Source organism: Carcharhinus amblyrhynchos, chromosome 29 (genome assembly GCF_965287045.1).
Source record: "Carcharhinus amblyrhynchos chromosome 29, sCarAmb.v2.hapA, whole genome shotgun sequence".
Classification (NCBI taxonomy): Eukaryota; Metazoa; Chordata; class Chondrichthyes; order Carcharhiniformes; family Carcharhinidae; genus Carcharhinus; species Carcharhinus amblyrhynchos.
Window position 1 is genome coordinate 34,648,091 of NC_137352.1, and position 20,751 is coordinate 34,668,841.

General features: G+C 45.3%; 1 protein-coding gene across 1 annotated transcript in view; it reads left to right on the plus strand.

Moving 5' to 3' along the window:
* Nucleotides 1–20,751, plus strand: part of LOC145359827 (suppressor of tumorigenicity 14 protein homolog) — an 81,123-nt gene that overhangs the window by 28,980 nt on the left and 31,392 nt on the right. The window contains exons 2-9 of the mRNA XM_080214611.1: nt 3,543–3,702; nt 8,297–8,427; nt 9,117–9,187; nt 11,473–11,636; nt 13,367–13,402; nt 14,453–14,687; nt 16,182–16,321; nt 16,991–17,085. Of these exons, the coding sequence (XP_080070737.1) occupies nt 3,543–3,702; nt 8,297–8,427; nt 9,117–9,187; nt 11,473–11,636; nt 13,367–13,402; nt 14,453–14,687; nt 16,182–16,321; nt 16,991–17,085 (1,032 nt within the window). The remainder of the gene's footprint in view (nt 1–3,542; nt 3,703–8,296; nt 8,428–9,116; nt 9,188–11,472; nt 11,637–13,366; nt 13,403–14,452; nt 14,688–16,181; nt 16,322–16,990; nt 17,086–20,751) is intronic.

Sequence of the window (20,751 nt, forward strand, 5' to 3'; positions counted from 1 at the left end):
ACAGACTCGATGGGCTGAAGGGCCTGTAGTATTCTGATTCTGCCTGCAGGATCACATCCCCTTTGGTTTGTTGTTGGCATTGGTATGAACCAAGCCCCCTGTCTCCTACCTGAGTATTCTACAGCTGCCCAGTGATATCCTTGACCTAGGGTTCATTTATCATCCTGGATTCATGTCTGAGTGCAGAAACCAGTCCATTCCCCTAACTATGGCGTGCTTGACACTATTGCTTTCCCAATCTTCTGTCCCCTCGTACAGCTGAGCTGTGGACTTGATTCTGGCTGTGCTCCCTGAAGGAATCCTCACTTTCACCAATTTTGGGAATTGGAAATGGTTAGAGTGAGTGCACACTCTAATTGTTTCTCCTTCCTGGACGCCACCTATTTCCTCTCTACCTTAAGCTGTGTGGTGAGGACACCCACAAAGCCGGCCCCCTTTGATGTGGTGTTTGCAGGAGGTGGCAAGTTGCTGTTTACGCTCTGAAATCCAAATGTTGAGCTGCTGCAGCTGGCCACACCCCTTAGTCCTGTACTCATTCAGAGAATCATCACATGGGACAGGATGTGCACTCCACGGGATTGCAAAGTCCTGCCATGCTGCTGTTTATCAGTCATGATGTGGGTATGCCGGCGTTGGACTGGCGTAAACACAGTAAAAAGTCTGACAACACCAGGTTTTAGTCCAACCTATTTATTTGATAATATACTCGCAAGCTTTTGAGGGGTTACCCTCTTCGTCAGGTGAATGGAGAGTTCTCATCCATTCACCTGACGAAGAGGGTAACCCCTCGAAAGCTTGCGAGTATATTATCAAATAAATAGGTTGGACTAAAACCTGGTGTTGTCAGACTTTTTACTGTGTTTACGCTGTTTATCAGACCATTAGCTAGCAATAACTACAACAGATTTAAGACATAGATCCACTAGTTACTCACCAATCACCTGAATTGACCTCACTTTCCCCATTAAACACTTATTTTATGTGACCTGCATTACCTTCCTACCAAAGTAATTTATCTATATTGACATTAATTTGAAAGTTATTCTTATTTTGTCATATTCTTCCTTCAAATTTAACAAAACTCTCGTTCTCTGTTGGCCAGTTGTGTTTGTGCAGTCACTGCCTTTTATGCCAAATCAGTGAATCATTGCAGAAGGCCATTCAGCCCATTGTATCCATGCTGGTCGCTCTAAGGGATCATTCACATTGTGCCACTCCCCCTCCTCACATCTTTACACATTCCTCCTTTTCAGATATTTAGAAAAATCTAGGGCAGAGGGGAGAGGGGAGTGGGGAGTGGCCAGTGTCTGAGTCCGCATCTGTGCTGATCAAAATACGACACCATCACCAGCGTGCGCGCACAACCAACAAACACACCCTAGCTTAATCCCACTTTCTAGCATTTAGTCTTCACCCTGCAGGTTACATTACCTGAAGTGCAAATCCAGACACTTTTTCAATGAGTTGTGGATTTCTGCCTCTACCATCCATTTGGGCAACGAGTTCCAGACCCCCACAGCCCTCGAGGTTTTTTCTTATCTCCCCTTTAATTCTTCTCCTCCTTCAGATAGTAGGCCCTAAGAGGGCTTCAGTGACCATGGACTTCCACTGGGGTTAGTGTATCACTATACTTGGCAAAGTACTGGGGGATTTGCCGTTGCCTTCTGCAGTGTGGTTGACCAGGTCTCCCTCTCTTACTGCCTGTTGTCAGGTGGAATGGAAAAATTTGCAACCTTCCGTGGTCAACAAGTCCTAAAGTGGGACTTGAAGCTGGAACTTCTCGCCCACAGGTATGAATGCTACTCAAATGTACCACAAGGCCCCCAATCCTTCCACCAATCAGATTGAATCTATGTCCCCCAGTTACTGACCATTGTTTCTCTTCAAGCCCCTCAAAACCTTGTACACTTCAATCAAATCTCCCATCAGCTTCCTCTGTTCCAAGCCCATCAAACCTTTCCTCATAGCTGCAATTTCCCAGTCGCGCAAATTCAGAATTGTTCTGGTGCAGGAGGTGGCCATTTGGCCCATCATATTTGTATCAGTTCTCCAAACGAGCATCATGATTTAGTGCCATTCCCCTTTCCCCATACCTCTGCACATTGTTTCTATTCAAATCATCATCTAATGGCCACTCGAATGCCTCAACTAAACCTGCCTCCCACACTCCAGACAGTGTATTCCAGAATCCAACCACCTGTTGTGTGAGGAAGCATTTTTTTACATCACGTTTGTTTCTTTTACAGATGACTTGGCATTTGTAAATTTCCTCTGCGCCCTCTCTAGTCTTTTTTTTAATTTCTTCATGGTACATGGGCTTCACTGGCTAGGTCAACATTTTTATTGTCCATTCCTAATCGATCTTGAGAAGGTGGTGGTAAGCTGTTGTCTTAAATTGCACAAGGTACAACCACGTTGCTGTTAGGGAGGGAGTCCCAGGATATTGATGCGGTTACAGTGTATAAACAGTGATATATTTTCAAGTCTAGGTGGTGAGTGACTTGAAGAGGAACTTGCAATTAGTGTTCCCATGTGTCTGCTGCCCTTGTCCTTCTAGTGGTGAAGATTGGAAGTTGTAGAAGGAGCCTTGGTGAGTTCCTGCAGTGTTGTTGATAATACATTCATAGTCACTGTATGTTGGTGCTGGAGGGAATGGAAGTGGTGGAATTAAATGGGCTGTTTTGTCCTGGATGGTGTTGAGCTCCTTGAGTGTTGCTGGGTCTGTTCTTACGCAGGCAAGTAGAGAGCATTCCATCACACTCCTCATTTGTGCCTTGTAGATAGTGGACAGGGTTTGGAGAGTCAAGAGTTAAATTATTCGCTGCAGAATCTCTAGCCTTTGACCTGCTCTGGTCGTCACAGTACTTGTGGCTCACCCAGTTCAGTGGATAGTCAATGGTAACCTCCAGGATGTTGGTAGTGGGAGATTCAACAATGGTAATGTCAGTGAATGTCAAAGCAGGATGGTTGGATTCTTTCTTGTTGGAGATGGTCATTGCCTGATATTTGTGTAGCACGGATGTTACTTGCCACTTGCCAGCCCGAGCCAGAATATTGTCCAAGCTTTGCTGCATTTGGACACGGATTGCTTCAGTATCTGAGGAGTTGTAAATTCTGCAAACGTGAAGGAACATGCCCACTTCTGACCTTATGACAGAGGGAAGGTTATTGATGAAGCAGCTGAAGATGGTTGGGCCTTGGACACTACTCTGACACTACCCTGCAGTGATGTACTTGAACTGGGATGATTCCCTTATCACCACAAGCAACTTCCTTTATGCCAGATAGCGTTTTCCCCTGCTTCCCATTGACTTCAGCTTTGTTCAGGTTCCTTGATGCCACCCTCTAGCAAATGTTAAGGGCAGACACTCTGATTTTGCCTCACATCCTTGTAGTAATGAGGTAACCAGAACAATTGTGCTACTGGACTGGAATGCGACACTTTGAAAGTCTGTGAAAGACGGCAGCAGGATGAGTTGTGGAAAAGTAGATCAGTGCCCCAGCTCTGACAGGATTTAATTTTAATTTGTGGGCCTTTGCAGGAAATCAATGGCTTGGCTGAAGAAATGGTCTTTCTCCCCGCAAGTGACCAGAAGAAACTGGAGAAACGTAAACCAAAAGACGTGATGCTACTCGTTGGTGTGATTGTTGGCGCTGTTCTCCTCTCACTGATGATCGGGCTTCTGGTTTGGCATTTTCACTGTAAGTATAACTCTGAATACCTTCACCCCAAAGCACTGTACACAACTCAACATCCAGGCTCCTTGGAACAAAGTGAAATGTCCAGCTTAATTATATTAAGGACTCATATCCTTTATATAATGAATTAACCCAAGATACAACCGGAAGATTATAAAAACAGAATAACACATCAAGTCACTGGTGGAGATATTGGGGCAGATGGCCACAAACTCAGTGAAAGATATCTTTAAGTAGAATCTACAGGGAAGTAAGGAAATGCTACAGATCTTTATAGAGGGAATTCCAGAGGTTAGGACATTGACAGCTGAAGGATGAACTGGAGAAGAAATAAAAATCCAAGCATCAGGTCAGAAATGGAGGAGCACTGACGTCTCCGAGGGGCTAGAGCAGATAGGGAGAGGCAAAGCCATAAATTTGAAAACCAAGATCAGAAATCTCAAAATTGAGGCACTATTTAAATAGGTACCAAAGTAAGTTGGTGGGCACAGTGATACTGGGTAAACAGTGGTACTGGGAGATCTGAATTGGGGCAGCAGAGTTTTGGATAGTCTCAGTTTTAGGGTGGGTAGGCTGTTGGGATAACTGTGTACAGCATTAAAAACAGCACAGGGAGAGGTTTTAGCAGCAGGAAGGCTGAGGCAGGGACTGAGGGTGTTGGTTTGGGGGTGGAGATAGGCAGTTTTACCAATGGCTTGGTATATGTTCAGATATGATGCAAAAATTGTGAACAGTCCTGTTCAATCTCAGGATGCTAGGATGAAGGATGGAGCTGGAGGGAGTGGAATTTGCCAAGGGGAAGAGGACAATGGCTTTGGTTCCCCAATATTCAGTTGATGGAAATTTCTGCTCATTCAAGGCTGGATGTCAGACAAGCAGAGTGGTGATAGAAGAGGAGTGATGATGATGGAGAGCTGAGTGATATCAGTGTACGGTGAGATGGCAGAGAGAAGTTTTAAGAGTGGTTTGTAACGGAGAAAAGAAACCAGATGATCCAGGAATAATGAGCAGTTTTTGCAGACTAGAACAGAACCCATTAGTGCTTTAAAATGTGGTCCAGATAGATGTGGCACTGCAATAGGAAACCATATCTGTTCAAGCCTGTATTCTTTGGAGTTGAGGGAGGGAGATGATGGCATTACTAGTGAGGGAGAGGTAGTGTTGTTAATGGGGAAATAGAGTATTGAAGTTGATGATGGAGCAAATGAGAAGCTGCCGAAATGTTGTGGCCAATGGAGGATTAAAGGCTAAGCAGTTAGGATTTTGACTGTAGTTTTAAGTGAATTGGAGAAGCTTTTTTTCCGAAGAAGTAGAGTTGAAAGGAGGAAACAGGATGTGCAAGGACAGTAATCAGAAATGGCCTTGTGTATGATGCTGTTGGAGAATTGACCAAAAGCAGTTATTCAGGATTGAGGATGATTTGTTTTGATGGTGTTGAGATAGCTGATTAATCTAACGTGAATTCACATTCTCTGTAGGGCAGATGAGGTGTTTGGATGCTTGTGTACTTTTGTATCTGCCTCGAATTTGCCTCTCTATGTTTGTTACTAAGTCACCTGCTGCCTTCCTGAAGGAAGCTTCTCCACTTTGGTCTATAATAAACTACAGATTCCCATTCACTCGAGTAATCCCAGAGACCCAGGTAAATGCTCTGGAGACCTGGGTTCAAATCCTGCCCTGGTAGATGGTCAAACTTGAGTTCAATAAAAATCTGGATTTAAAAAGTCTAATGATGACCATGAAAACATTGTCGATTTATTGTAAAAATCCATCTGGTTCAGTAATGATTTAATGGTAGGGGTGTAGGAGAAACTGGGAATGTGACATTGAGATAGAGGATCAGCCATGATCGTACTGAATGGTGGAGCAGGGTAATAGGGCTGAATGGCCCACTCCTGCCCCAAATTTCTATGATCTATTTAATGTCTTCAGCAATATACTGAGGACAGAGTTTCTACTACTCCTGCTGTGAGTCCCAAGTGGAATAGTTGGGTTGATGTCAGGCATACAAATGACTTGGTAAACCCAGCAGGTTCTGCAGGACTCTGGGCAGTTGTTTTGGGAGACCATGTCGCTTTTGGACCTGATTTGTAGTACTGGATTTGGGAAGATTCGGATTTGGAATTCTGAGGCCACGTGAGAAGGAGAGTTAGTAGTGAAGGAATTGACAGGGAGGAAGAAATTAAAGGAGGACCAGAGGGCAGTGACCTCAGAGCAAGAACAAGATGAATTGAAATCAGTTTGAACACCTCTGAAAAGTCATTGACTCCTGCTCCCCTCTCCACAGATTCTGCTAGATTCACTGAGTATTTCAGCATTTTCTGTTTCTTCAAGTGACATGGGCCTGGTTATGTAGCATTAATTCAGATGCACATATCCCAGCCATGACTGGGGAATAGTGAAAAAGCAGAGGTAAGAGTCCAGAATTAAAAATCTAGTCCACTGCTGCGTAAGGTTGATGTAGGTAGACAGAGTCAGCAGGGAGTATTGGCAAAGTGTTTGGAAACAGGTATGGCTGGTAAGTAAAGTTCAGAAGCTGTTTGAAAGAGAAGTGGATCTGAGGAAGCAGCAGTGGAAATATTCTCATTGGAATGGAATGGCTAAGGTATTGAATAACTTTTTTTGTTTCTGTCTTCACGGAGGAGGACATGAATAATTTGCCGGGTGTTAGTGATGGAAAGGTGGTAGGACTGGAGGGTCTTAATGACATTACTGTTACTAGAGAGGCGGTGCTCGACAGACTGGAGGAGCTGATTGTGGACAAGTCCCCAGGACCGGATGGAATGCATCCGAGGGTTCTGAAAGAAATGGCGGAGGTGATAGTGGATGCCTTGGTGGTTATTTTCCAGACGTCGCTGGATTCCGGGGAAGTGCCGGAAGATTGGAAAATGGCTAATGTTACACCGTTGTTTAAGAAGGGTGCCAGGCAAAAGGCGGGGAATTATAGGCCGGTTAGTTTAACGTCTGTGGTAGGTAAAACGTTAGAATCCGTCATTAAGGAGGAAATTGCGAGGCATCTTGAAGGGAATTGCTTGATAGAGCAGACGCAGCACGGTTTCATTAAAGGGAAGTCGTGTCTGACAAATTTACTGGAGTTCTATGAGGATGTGTCTAGGGCGGTGGATAGAGGAGAGCCGGTGGATGTGGTCTTTCTGGATGTTCAGAAGGCGTTTCACAAAGTACCTCACAAGAGGTTATTGCAGAAAGTCGAGGGACATGGAGTTGGGGGTAGGGTGTTAGCGTGGATAGAGGATTGGTTGTCAAATAGGAGGCAGAGAGTGGGGGTCAACGGGTGCTATTCAGATTGGCGGATGGTGACTAGTGGAGTGCCCCAGGGGTCGGTGCTGGGGCCTCAGCTTTTTACCATTTATATAGATGATCTGGAGGAGGGGACTGAGTGTAGAGTGTCGAAATTTGCTGATGACACCAAGATTGGGGGAACGGCAAATTGCGCGGAGGGTGTGGAGAGTCTGCAGAAGGATCTAGATAGGCTGGGCGAATGGGCCAGGAAATGGCAAATGGAATTTAATGTTGGCAAGTGTGAGGTGGTCCACTTTGGTAGGAATAATGGTAGGAAGGACTATTACTTACGTGGCGAAAAACTGCAGCAGGCGACGGTGCAGAGGGACCTCGGGGTCCTTGTGCATGAGTCGCAAAAACCCAGCTTGCAGGTGCAGCAGGTGGTCAGGAAGGCGAATGGAATGCTGGCCTTCATAGCGAGGGGGATTGAATATAAAAGTAGGGAGGTCTTGCTGCAGCTGTATAGGGCATTGGTGAGGCCGCAACTGGAGTACTGTGTGCATTTTTGGGCGCCGCACCTGCGCAAAGATATTTTGGCCTTGGAGGGAGTGCAGAGGAGGTTTACTAGGCTGATACCGGAGTTGAGGGGGTTGAGCTATGAGGAGAGGCTGAATAAACTAGGCTTGTACTCGTTAGAGTTTAGAAGAATGAGGGGAGATCTCATTGAGACGTATAAGATGATGAATGGGATGGACAGGATAGAGGTGGAGAGACTCTTCCCGCTCAGAAAAGACAGTAGGACTAGGGGGCACAGCCTCAAGATAAAGGGGGGGGCGGTTTAGAACGGAGTTGAGGAGGAACTTCTTCACTCAAAGGGTGGTGAATCTCTGGAATTCTCTGCCCGTTGAAGTGGTGGAGGCTGCCTCGCTAAATATTTTTAAGACGCGGGTTGATGGGTTTTTGATAAGAGAGGGGATTAAGGGTTATGGGGAGAGGGCGGGAAAGTGGAACTGAGCCACGACAGATCAGCCATGATCTTCTTGAATGGCAGGGCAGGCTCGAAGGGCTAGATGGCCTACTCCTGCTCCTATTTCTTATGTTCTTATGCAGAAAGATGATGGAAAAATTGAAGTGCCCATAAAACCCAAAGACGAGAGAGATTGTTTGTTCCGAGAGAAAGGAGCGGTGCGCACTGACAGAATGGAATACCCAGGGTGTGGGGCAAATTGAATCAGGGCTAAATGTTGTAAACATCTTTTTTGGCAGTGGTGCAGAGTTAAAACTGAGAAGAAAGGAGCTTAAGAAATGCAAAATGTGAATTATTCTTATTGCTAACCACAGTTTATAACTCTCTTAGTTCGCCCAGATAATCGAATCAAGAAAATGTACAGTGGTTATCTTAACATCACAAACCAGCAGTTCACCGAGCAACTGGAGGATTCAGAGTCAGAAGAATTTAAGAATCTTGCAATTACGGTCGAGAAAACGGTGAGTTTACACTTACGTTATCACCAGGTTAGATACAGAGTAAAGCTTCCTCTACACTGTCCCCCATCAAACACTCCCAGGACAGGTACAGCACGGGGTTAGATACAGAGTGAAGCTCCCTCTACACTGTCCCCATCAAACACTCTCAGGACAGGTACAGCACGGGGTTAGATACAGAGTAAAGCTCCCTCTACACTGTCCCCCCATCAAACACTCCCAGGACAGGTACAGCACGGGGTTAGATACAGAGTAAAGCTCCCTCTACACTGTCCCCCATCAAACACTCCCAGGACAGGTACAGCACGGGGTTAGATACAGAGTAAAGCTCCCTCTACACTGTCCCCCCATCAAACACTCCCAGGACAGGTACAGCACGGGGTTAGATACAGAGTAAAGCTTCCTCTACACTGTCCCCCCATCAAACACTCCCAGGACAGGTACAGCACGGGGTTAGATACAGAGTAAAACTCCCTCTACACGGTCCCCCATCAAACACTCCCAGGACAGGTACAGCATGAATTACCATCCTTACACACAATCTGCATTACAGGTAAAGCCCACCTGTCCACACTATATCGCTGAAGTTACTCCCCCTCTTCAAAGTTTCATTCATGTCGGCTAAATGTGGGTTTAGTTTGCGATTAAAATTACACAAATTTGTATTTAATTTATTTCTTTAACTATTTCAGCTTAAGGAAATCTACATGGATGTCGATAGAGTGGCGCCTTATTACGTCCAATCTACTGTCACTGCATTCAGGTACACTCATTTGGACCATCTACTCCTGAGGTGGGCTGTGTCCGAGTCCAGTTCCTGATTCTCGGGGAGCTGGGTGTTCTCTGGTTCTGCAATTACTGTTTCTCAAGGCAGAGTTTATTGTTCCTGGGGCATACTTTGATATTTGCTATACCTTTTGCACTGGGGACCACTGGATTGTGACCACCATCCTGAACCTTGGTTCATGTAGTTTTGGTCTTTATAGAAATGTTGAAAATAGGAGCAGGAGTAGGCCATTCAGCCCCTCAAGTTTTCTCCATTATTCAGTATGATCACGGTTGATCATCAAATTCGATACCCTGAGATAACCTTCTCCCATATCTTTTGATCACTTTTGCCTCAAGAGTGAGATTTAATTCCTCCTTGAAAACATGCATGCTGGGATTTTCTGGGCCTGCTACACTGAGCAATGGGGGCTGGTCCCGAGTCTGCCAAGCGTCCTTTTTAAAGCAATCAGCTCCGTGCTGGAAATGAGCATACAGCGTTCTCCAGACCTGCTAGCATCTGCAGCCCCGCACTGCCCCCCTCACCACCACTCCCACCACCCCAGCCCCCAGCCAGGAGTGGTTCCCTCCGGCGACGTTTGCAACTGCTCCTCGCTAATGGGGAACAGATGCCCTGGCCTCCGCTGGAGAGAGCAGAGGTTATTAAGGACCCTGCCCCATGACTGCAGGCCCAGGAGGTTGGGGGTGAGCAGGGGGTGTCCCTTGATCAATGCCAGTCTGGCAAACTGACACTGCCCACTGGGTACCTGCCACTTTGCACCAGGCAGTACCACGGGCAGGATAGGGTATACGTGGGGACGGGGTGGTGGGGAAACGGGGCTGTCCAGGAGGGGTTCTGGGATGGCCATCGGTGGGGGACTCCGCTGGCCAGGGGGAAGAGGAAAGAAAGGGCCTGGCTTGGGGAGATCTGGGAGGCTAGCGATTGGGAGACTGGCAGTGAGGGTTGGGGAGGGGGTGTTGGCTGGTGGTGCCAGTGGGCATGCATTGATCTCTGCTCTGGAGACAGTGGTACATGGGCAGTGATCCCCTCAGTGCTATGTTGCCAGCCTCTCGGGTGGGGATACGCCCCACCCCCCTATTTACCAGAGTGAATCCTGCTGAGGCGCTCTGCAATGCTCAGAGGGTTGGCAATCCGTCCTGGTAAGTATGTCCAAAAAATGAGTGGGAAATACTCCCGTTTTCCCACACGTTGGATACTTACATTTTTTGGGAGGATCCCAGCTATACCATTTTGGCCTTGCATTCCTTCACCCAGAGTGTGGTGAGCCTGTGGTTTTTTTTTACTACTGCAGGTAGCAGTTGAGGCCAAAACATTGTATATTTCCAAGAAGGATTTGGGGCAGCACAGTGGCTAGCACTGCTGCCTCATAGCACCTGGGACCTGGGTTCAATTCCAGCCCTGGTTGATTGTGTGGAATTTGTACATTCTCCCCGTGTCTGCATGGGTTCCCTCCGGATGCTCTGGTTTACTTGCAGGCCAAAGATGAGCCACTTAGTGGATTGGCCATGGTAAATTGCCCTCTACAAAATGTGTGGATTAGTGGGGTAATATGTGGGGTTACAGGGATAAAGCCTGGGTGGAATACTCTGGATGGTCAGTGCAGATTTGATGGGCTGGAAGGCCTCATCCTGCACTATAAGGATTAAAGCTCTTGGGAGCAAAAGGAATCAATGGTTATGGGGAAAAGTGGGAACAGGCTATGAGTTTGATCAGCCATGATCATATTGCATCGCAGAGCAGGCTTGAAGGGCTGAATGGCCCCCTGCTGCTATTTTCTATGTTCTTTGTGTCTACTCCCTCACTGGGTGCTCAGAGTGAATTTGGTGTTTGTAGATTTAATAAATGTTGTACAGCAGTGAGATCTGCTCATGAATTCTTGTCCTTTACGCAGTGATTGAACTTCCTTGACTCTGTTTTTTTTAAAGGTTATTTATTACTGTCACAAATAGGCTTACATTAACAGTGCAATGAAGTTACTGTGAAAATCCGCTAGTCGCCACGCTCCAGCGCCTGTTCGGGTATGCTGAGGGGGAATTTAGCATGGCCAGTGCACCTAATCAGCATGTTTTTTGGACTGTAGGAGGAAACCCATGCAGACTTGGAGAACATACAGACTCCGCACAGACAATGATCCAAGCCGGGCAACAAACCCAGGTCCCTGGCAGCAGCGCTTATCACTGTGCCACCTTTCATTGTGAATTTCTAAGGATTGACTGTTTTCTGGGATGTGTGAGCTGACTTTCTCCTCCTTCTCCCTGCAGCGAAGGCTCTGTCATTGCTTATTACTGGCTTGAATGTCGAGTCCCACCAGAGAATGAGGCTGCACTCGATGAAGCTATTCGTGTTCTCTCTGTGAAGATATCTAGCCGGTCGAACGCAAGAACTTTTGAAAAAGCATTAAGGGTTTCCAGCATGGTGGTTGATCGTAAGTATGGTTCACTTTTCAGTTTGTTCAGTCCAGACTGAGTCCAGTTTGAGGGTCCTCAGTGCACCCACATGAAGATTTCATTGTGAATTTTCTTTGATAATGGTGAGGGAAGAAATTGTAAAATTAACTACAGATGCTCCCTATAATGCTCCTGTATCACCTGCTCCTTCCAGTACTCATCTGTGTTCCACCCTTGCCTCTGCTTCACCGCAAATTATCTCCATTTCTCACTGAAAAATCCATCTTTATTCTACCTGAGAATCCTTGCCCTCGGTCACTTCAATCTCCATTTCAGTTCCTCTTGTCCTTTTCCTGAGTTCACTCCTGACCTCCCTATACCCTCCCTTTATGTACAAACTCTCATCTTCATGGTCACTCCTTGACCTCGTCTGATGTGACTTCTGCACTCTTATGGACCAACCTCTTCCATCCCACTTTGTGTCTCAACTAATACCTGGAATTGTCTTATAAGGAATGGTTGAACAGGTTAGTCTTGTATCCACTGGAGTTTAGAAGAGTGAGCCTCACAGTGCCAGGGGTCCATGTTTGATTCTGGCCTTGGGTGACTGTGTGGAATCTGCACATCCTCCCTGTGTCTGCGTGGGTTTCCTTTGGGTGCTGTGGTTTCCTTCCACAGTCCAGAGGTATGCAGGTTAGATATGGAATACTCTTCAGAGGGTTGGTACAGATGAGCCAAATGGCCTCCTCCTTCTGCACTGTTGGGATTCTATGACTTGATTGAAACATATAAATTTCTGAGGTATATTGACATGATGGATGGGGAGAGGATGTTTCCTCGTGGGGGGAATCTAGAACTAGGGATTACTGTTTAAAATAAGATGTTACCCATTTAAAACAGAGATGAGATGAAATATTTTTCCTGAGGGTTGAGTGTCTTTGGAACTCTTTCTCAAAAGACAGTGGAAGCAGAGTCTTTGAATATTTTTAAGGCAGAGGTGGACTGATTAATGAGGGGGTGAAAGTCTAACGGAGATTGGCAACAATGTGGGGTTGAAGTTTCAATCAGATTAACTGTGATCTTGTTGAATAGCAGAGCAGGCCTGAGGAGCAGTGTAGCCTAGTCTAGTCTATACATAATTCACACTTTCGTTTCTGCCCATGATAAAACAAACTTCCCTAAGTCACCTTCCAACTCCCAGCAGTCTGACCTTTTGATCTTGCATTCACAATACTTCTGCCAACTAAACCCATCCTGATCATTTCTCCAGATGCAATCTTCATTTTCAATTCCTCAATCACACGAGATTCTGACTTGAATGTACTGTCTACATAACTGCTTCAACCATTCATCTGCTGCTCTGGCTGGACAACAGCAAATACTTGTCACCCCCTCTGCTGAAACTGTCTATTATTCTAGATTATTCTGGAGGCAAAGTCACAACTATCTAACCTCTACCCCATTCTCCTCTTCCTCCTGTCCCTTGATGGTTGCCCTGAGTTTGAAGTCTAGATCAGTTGAGAGAGTTGGGTGGGAGATGAGGGGTTAGTGTTGTAGGGTGGGGGTTGGAGGAGAGTTGGTAGGCAGAGGGAATGGGTAGATAATTTAGGGGTGGCGGACAGGGGAAGGGAAAAGAGTCAGACAGTATTGTGGGTGGTGTGAATTGGTGGATAATGCGGGGATAAGATGAGATGGTTTGATGAGGTTGGGGGAAGTGGACGCATTCTGTCCCAGGATTGTGTTTAATGCTCATATTTTATGCTTTCAGGTGCTGATCCAAGAAAGGTGAAACCACCAAAGGACAGTAAGTACCCAGAAAAGTGGATCTGAATAGGAGCTGTAGCTCATGGCAAGAGTAGTCATGGAGTCATTCAATACAGAAGAGGCCTTTCGGTCCAACAAGCTTATACTAAATCTACATTAATCCCATTTTCCAGCACTTAGCCCATTGCCTTGAATGTTATAACATTTTAAATGTTCATCCACCTACTTTTTATAGGTTGTGCAGTTTCCCAACTCTAAAACCCTCCTGGCAGTGTATTCCAGACTCCCGCCACCCTCTGGGTGGAATACTTTATCTCAGATCCCCTCTAAACTTCCTACCCCTCACATTAAAATTATGCCCCCTCGTTACTGATCCTTCAACCAAGGGGAACAACTGTTTCCTACTCCCCAAGTCCATACCTTTCATAATTTTATACACCGCAATCATGTTCCCCCTTAGCCTTCTGTACTGTGAAGAAAACAATTCAAGACTATTCAGTCTCTCCTGATAACTCAAATGCCACATCCCAGGCAACATCCTGATGAATCTCCTCTGCATCCTCTCTAGCACAGTCGCATCCTTCCTTTGGTGAGGTGACCAGAACAGAGCACGCAGTTCTCCAGCTGTGGCCTAACCAAAGCTCTGTAAAGCTCCAACATAACCTCCCTTCTCTCATCTATACTCATATCCCAGATGCCTTCTTAACAACCCTATTAACCTGTCCTGCTGCCTTCAGGTGGACAAGCACCTCAAATCCCTGAGTTTCCTAGTGTCCTGTCATTCATCGAATATTCCCTTCTCTTGTTACTCAACTTGCACTTTTTAAGGTAAAATTCCATCTGCCCCGCTGACCAACCCATCTATATCTTCCTGTAGCCGTCTGTTTGGTAGCAGCAGTTGATGGTTTGGGCTGTAGATCGTGGCGTATGTGGTGCCAGGATTGGGACTGACTATCTGCTGCTCTTGGTAATTTTCATGAGGCCGCAGAGAATTGTATGATGGAGCTGCTTGCTCTGTGAATGAGGGGCAGAGTACAGATGGAAAACTTATCTGTGCCAATGTTTATAATTCTTTTATTCTCTCTGACAGAAAGCTGCTTCTATGACCTGCATGCAACCAAAGACAAACGCAGTATATTCACATCACCAGGTTTCCCGAATTCTCCCTACCCTCCTGATTCCTGGTGTCAGTGGGTACTCCGGGCAGATCCCGACAATATCATTGAACTCAACTTTGTGACCTTTGACCTGGAAAAGACATGCCAGAATGACTTTGTCACAGTTTATGATTCATTGAGTCCGATTGAAAAACGAGAAATAACAGAGTAAGTGTAAAGGTCACAGGCAAAGCATGCCTTCCTCTGCTGGTGAAACTGCTCCATTTGCAATGTTGAGTTATTGTTTCTGTTCAGTTCAGTGTTTCCTAATCAGTCCCTCTGTTCAGCCAACCTGTCACTGAGATAGTAGGACGGCGGCGCGGGCTCGTTGGGCCGAAGGGCCTGTTTCCCGTGCTGTGTTGTTCTTTGTTCTTTGTTCTTTGTTCTATCCTGGACTGGGAGAAAATCTGCTTGGTGCTATGGATGTCTGGATTCATTTGATTCCTGAGGTTTTCAGGAGATGCAGAAATGATAAAACCACTCTAGGACAGAGCATCTTTAACAATCCAAGCTGAGACTTCAGGGCATTCCTGAGGGAACTCTGCACTGCCAGAGGGAAGAAAATGCCTTTTTCAGATGAGATTTTAAATTGCTGTTCCTTCTGCCCTCTCGGGTATGTGTACAAGAATGGATAACACGTGGAAGGCATTCTCTTCAATGTCCTGGCCAACATTCATCCCATAGCAATCACCTAAAAATTGACAATCTGGCTATTATTATATTGTTGCTTTAGGGAACCTCACTGTTATATTGTAAATAATGCTACAGCTAATTTTCAGTGAATATACTTAAAAATATTTGAAAGATTACATAGTGCTTTGGGACATTCTGATATCACAATAAAGATCCTTCTACCTGCTGGTTTATACTGTATGACTGATTTGTAGGAAGGGAGCTCCCCTGCAGAGATCTTGTCATGTTGTTTGTGAGAGCGCAGGGATCTTTATCAAGTTGTGGGTTTGCTATGTTCTATGTGACTGGTGTTGGACTGGGGTAAGCACAATAAAAAGTCTCAATACCAGGTTAAATCCAACAGGTAGCACAAGCCACTAGCTTTCAGAGCAATCACCAGGCAGGAGTTTTCTCTTCCAGTCGGGGAACACTTCAGTGGTCACGGGCATTCAGCCTCTGATCTTTGGGTAAGCGTTCTCCAAGGCGGCCTTCACGACACAGGACAGCGCAGAGTCGCTGGGCAGAGACTGATAGCCAAGTTCCACACACATGAGGACGGTCTCAACAGGGATCTTGGGTTCATGTCACACTATCTGTAACCCCCGTGACTTGCCTGGACTTGCAAAATCTCACTAACTGTTCTGGCTGGAGACAATACATATTCCTTTAACCTGTGCTTAACTCTCTCTCCATTCACATTGTCTGTACTTGTAAGACTTGGTTACCTGTGAAGACTCACATTCCAACCATTATCTTGTAAATTGAGTTTGTGACTATATATCCCGTGTTTGTGAACAGTACTCCTATTCAGATGATGAAGGGGCCATGCTCCAAAAGCTTGTGGCTTGTGCTACCAAATAAACCTGTTGGACTTTAACCTGGTGTTGTGAGACTTCGTACTGTGTGATTGTAGCAGATTGCTCCACGTTGGTGAGAATCCACTACTGAGATCTACTGACAGAGCCTTTTGTCTTCCTTGTCTTTGGACAGGCGCTGTGGTGTGTATCCTCCAACGAATGCACTTAAGTTGATATCCTCTCGCAATGTGATGCTTGTGACACTGGTAACGGACGAAGAGGAGAATTACCCAGGATTTAAAGCAGAGTTCAGACAGCTGCCAAAGGAAAAAGGTAAAAATCTTTCAGTGCAGTGTGAATTCTTGTGTGACTTGGGAATAGGACTGAGAACAAGGCCTCTGTCCTGAATCTGCACCAGCCTCAACTGAGAATGGCATTGATGCTTATTCCACACTAGATTTTAGGTTGGTTTGTCTGGTTGGTGAGGAATGATAGGTGTTTTATAAAGTCTTGTACATGACACTGCAATGTTCCAATATAGAGAATCCCATTTCATTGTGCATTTCCCTGTGGGTCTTCAGCACCAGGGGTCGGAGATGGCTGTTGGTGACCAGAGCTGATTTGGAAATATGTGATAGTGCAGGGCTTTAGCTGTGTGGTCCTTCCTGAAGTAATCAATCCCTTTGGTGAAACTGGCAGGATTTTTCTGTTCCTGTGAGGTTGTGAATGATCAGATTGAAGCTTCTTCCTCTGGGATATTGTTCCATCTTCCTGTGGCTGTTTAATTAGTTGTTTTTGATGTGGTATTTTGTTGGAGACAATAATGCAAATCCTCGTTAGTGTCATGCCTCATTTATAACTTGAAGTTCTCTCCATCCTGCTGGTTTTTGTTTTGGGGACAGACCTACCTTTACAAGCTGCACCCCGCCCCACTGCCTGTTCAGTCGCAGGGTATATGTGTTTTAACAGTGCCTCACTAACAGGTGATTTTGTTTCTGATAGTGTGTGGAAAGATTCTGGAACAATCCGGGAATTTCTCTTCGCCATACTATCCTGCTTATTACCCACCTCGAGCAGACTGTACCTGGACCTTGAAGGTAAGAATTTTCATTGTAACTCATTCTTTCAACCACATGTCACTAAGTACTTCACCGTGTTTAAATTTTATTGAGACGTGTTTGTCCCTTTCACCAGTCTGTACCTTGCAGCATGCCCACAATATCGTACCTGCCAATTTCAATCTGCGCTACAAGCTCATTTACTTTATTTTGTATACTGCGTGCATAAAATGTAACACACTCAGTCCTGCATTAACACCCCACTTCTTATTATTATCCCTTTAGCTGCTGTTAGGTTCTGAAGTTAGGTTCCGAACCTTTCCAAATACCCTCTCCCATTATTTGGTCTGAAAACTTTAATAACCTCTCCTGAGCTCTCCTTTCTTTGAACTTTTGTGGATTTAGATTGTCCCAATCAAATTAAACACATGACAATAGAGGAGGAATTTCTGGAGTGTACGCAGGATGGTTTTCTGAACCAATATTTTGAAGAAGCAGTCATTTTGGACTGGTATGGTGCAATGAGAAAAGATTAGGTGGCAATCTAGTTGTGACCACAATATGATAGAATTCTTCATCAAGGTGGATAGTGAGGCAATTTTATTCTGAGACCAGGGTCCTGAATCTCAATAAAGATAACAGTATTGGTATGGGGTATGAATTGGCTATGATGGGCTGGGAAACATTACTGAAGGAAAAGGCAGTGAACAGGCAATAGCAGGCACTTAAAGAACAAATAGGTGAACTCCAAAAAGATGTTTATTCCTGTTTGACACAGGAGTGGTAAGGGAATTGTGGCCAAAATATGGCTTACAAGGGAAATCGGAGACAGTATTAGATTTGAATGAGTATATAAATTGGTAAGAAAGAGCAATAATAGCGAGGCATCTTGAGGAGAATTGCTTGGTAGAGCAGACGCAGCACGGTTTCGTTAAGGGGAAGTCAAGTCTGACGAATTTATTGGAGTTCTATGAGGATGTGTCTAGGGCGGTGGATAGAGGAGAGCCGGTGGATGTGGTCTTTCTTGATTTTCAGAAGGCGTTTGACAAGGTACCTCACAAGAGGTTATTGCAGAAGGTCAGGGGGCATGGAGTTGGGGGTAGGGTGTTAGCGTGGATAGAGGATTGGTTGTCAAATAGGAGGCAGAGAGTGGGGGTCAATGGGTGCTATTCGGATTGGCGGTTGGTGACTAGTGGAGTGCCCCAGGGGTCGGCCCTGGGGCCTCAGCGATTTACCATTTATATAGATGACCTGGAGGAGGGAACCGAGTGTACGGTGTCGAAATTTGCTGATGACACCAAGATTGGTGGAACGGCAAATTGCGCAGAGGGTGTGGAGAGTCTGCAGAAGGATCTAGATAGGCTGGGCGAATGGGCCAGGAACTGGCAAATGGAATTTAATGTTGGCAAGTGCGAGTTGGTCCACTTTGGTAGGAATAATGGTAGGAAGGACTATTACTTACGTGGCAAAGAACTGCAGCATGCGACGGTGCAGAGGGATCTCGGGGTCCTTGTGCATGAGTCGCAAAAACCCAGCCTGCAGATGCAGCAGGTGGTCAGGAAGGCTAATGGGATGCTGGCCTTCATAGTGAGGGGGATTGAATATAAAAGTAGGGAGGTCTTGCTGCGGCTGTATAGGGCATTGGTGAGGCCGCAGCTGGAGTACTGTGTGCAGTTTTGGTCGCCGTACTTACGCAAGGATATTTTGGCCTTGGAGGGAGTGCAGAGGAGGTTTACTAGGCTGATACTGGAGTTGAGGGGGTTGAGCTATGAGGAGAGGCTGAATAAACTAGGCTTGTACTCGTTAGAGTTTAGAAGAATGAGGGGAGATCTCATTGAGACGTATAAGATGATGAATGGGATGGGTAGGATAGAGGTGGAGAGACTCTTCCCGCTCAGAAAGGACAGTAGGATTAGGGGGCACAGCCTCAAGATAAAGGGGGGGTGGTTTAGAACGGAGTTGAGGAGGAACTTCTTCACTCAAAGGGTGGTGAATCTCTGGAATTCTCTGCCCGTTGAAGTGGTGGAGGCTGCCTCGCTAAATATTTTTAAGACGTGGGTTGATGGGTTTTTGATAAGAGAGGGGATTAAGGGTTATGGGGAGAGGGCGGGAAGGTGGAACTGAGCCACGACAGATCAGCCATGATCTTATTGAATGGCGGGGCAGGCTCGAAGGGCTAGATGGCCTACTCCTGCTCCTATTTCTTATATTCTTATGTTTTATGTTCTTAATAAACTGCTCCAATCTTCAGGTCTAAAATTTAGCAGAGGCAGACCAAGGGATTGGCTAAGAAGGGGAGTATGAAAGTAAGCTAGCAGGGAGCATAAAAACTGACTATAAAAATTTCTACAGGTATGCAAAGAGAAAAAGATTGAAAAAAATGAATGTAGGCCCATTACAGTGAAATGGAGGAATTCATAACGGGGAATAAGGAAATGGCTGAAGAACTAAATTCGTACTTCATTTCTGTCTTCACAAAAGGAAGACAGGAATAATGTACTGGAAGTTCTGAGAGAAACATGTTTTAGTGAGGAGCTGAAAGAAATCAGTATTAATAAAGAAGCAGCTTTGGAGTGGGGAAATTACTGGAATTGAAGACAGATAAATCTCCAAGGCCTGTTAATCTTCATCCCAGAGTACTTAAGGAAGTGGCCGTAGAAATAAAAAGATCCACTGGTGGCCATTTTCCAAAATTCTTTGGATTCTGGAATGGTTCCTCCAGATTGGAAGATAACTAACATAAGCCCATTACTTAAAAAGTGAGACAGAGAGAAAACAAGAAACGAGAGACCAGTGAGCCTGAAGTCAGTACTGGGGAAGTTGCTCAAGTCCATTATCAAGGATTTCATAGCTTAGTATTTGGAAGGTAGTGGGATAATCAGGCAAAGTCAGCATGGATTTACAAAGGGGAAATCATGTTTGACAAATCTACTGGAATACTTTTGAGGATGAAACTAATAGAGTTGATCAGGGAGAACAGGTGGATGTGGTTTATTTAGACTCTCAGAAGACTTTTAACAAGATATTTCTTAGCAGGTTACTATGTAAAGTTAAAGAGCATGGGATTGTGGGCAGTGTCTTGAGATGCATAGAAAGCTGGTTAGCAGACAGGAAGCAAAAAGTTAGAATTAATGAGTCTTTTTCCATTTGACAGTGACTGGTAGGGTAGATCACCAGCTGTTCACATTATATATTCATGGTTTGGAAGGAAATAAATGAATGTTCTCCAGATTTGCAGATGATACAAAGTTGGGAAGATGAGCTGTAAGGAGAATGCTGGGATATGTGAGTGTGATTTGGACAGGCTGAGTGAATGGGCATATGCATACCACTTGGAGTGTAATGTGGATGAACGTGAGGTTATCCACTTCAGTAGCAATATTGGGAAGGTAGATTATTATTTGAATGAGTGTAAATTCATAGTGATGGGATGCGAGTATAGGAATAGGAATGTCTTACTGCACTTACGTAAATTGTTGGTGAGGCCACAGTTGGAGTATTGTGTGCAGTTTTGATGTCCTTTATCTGAGGAAGGATGCTGTTGGTATAGAGGGAATATAGCAAAGGTTTACCAGACTGATTCCTGGGATGGCAAGACTAAATCAGTTAGGCGTATATTCATCGGAGTTTAGAAGAGTAAGAGAGGGTATCATAGAAATATGTTAAATTTTAACCAGACTAGACAGGATAGATGCAGGAAGAATG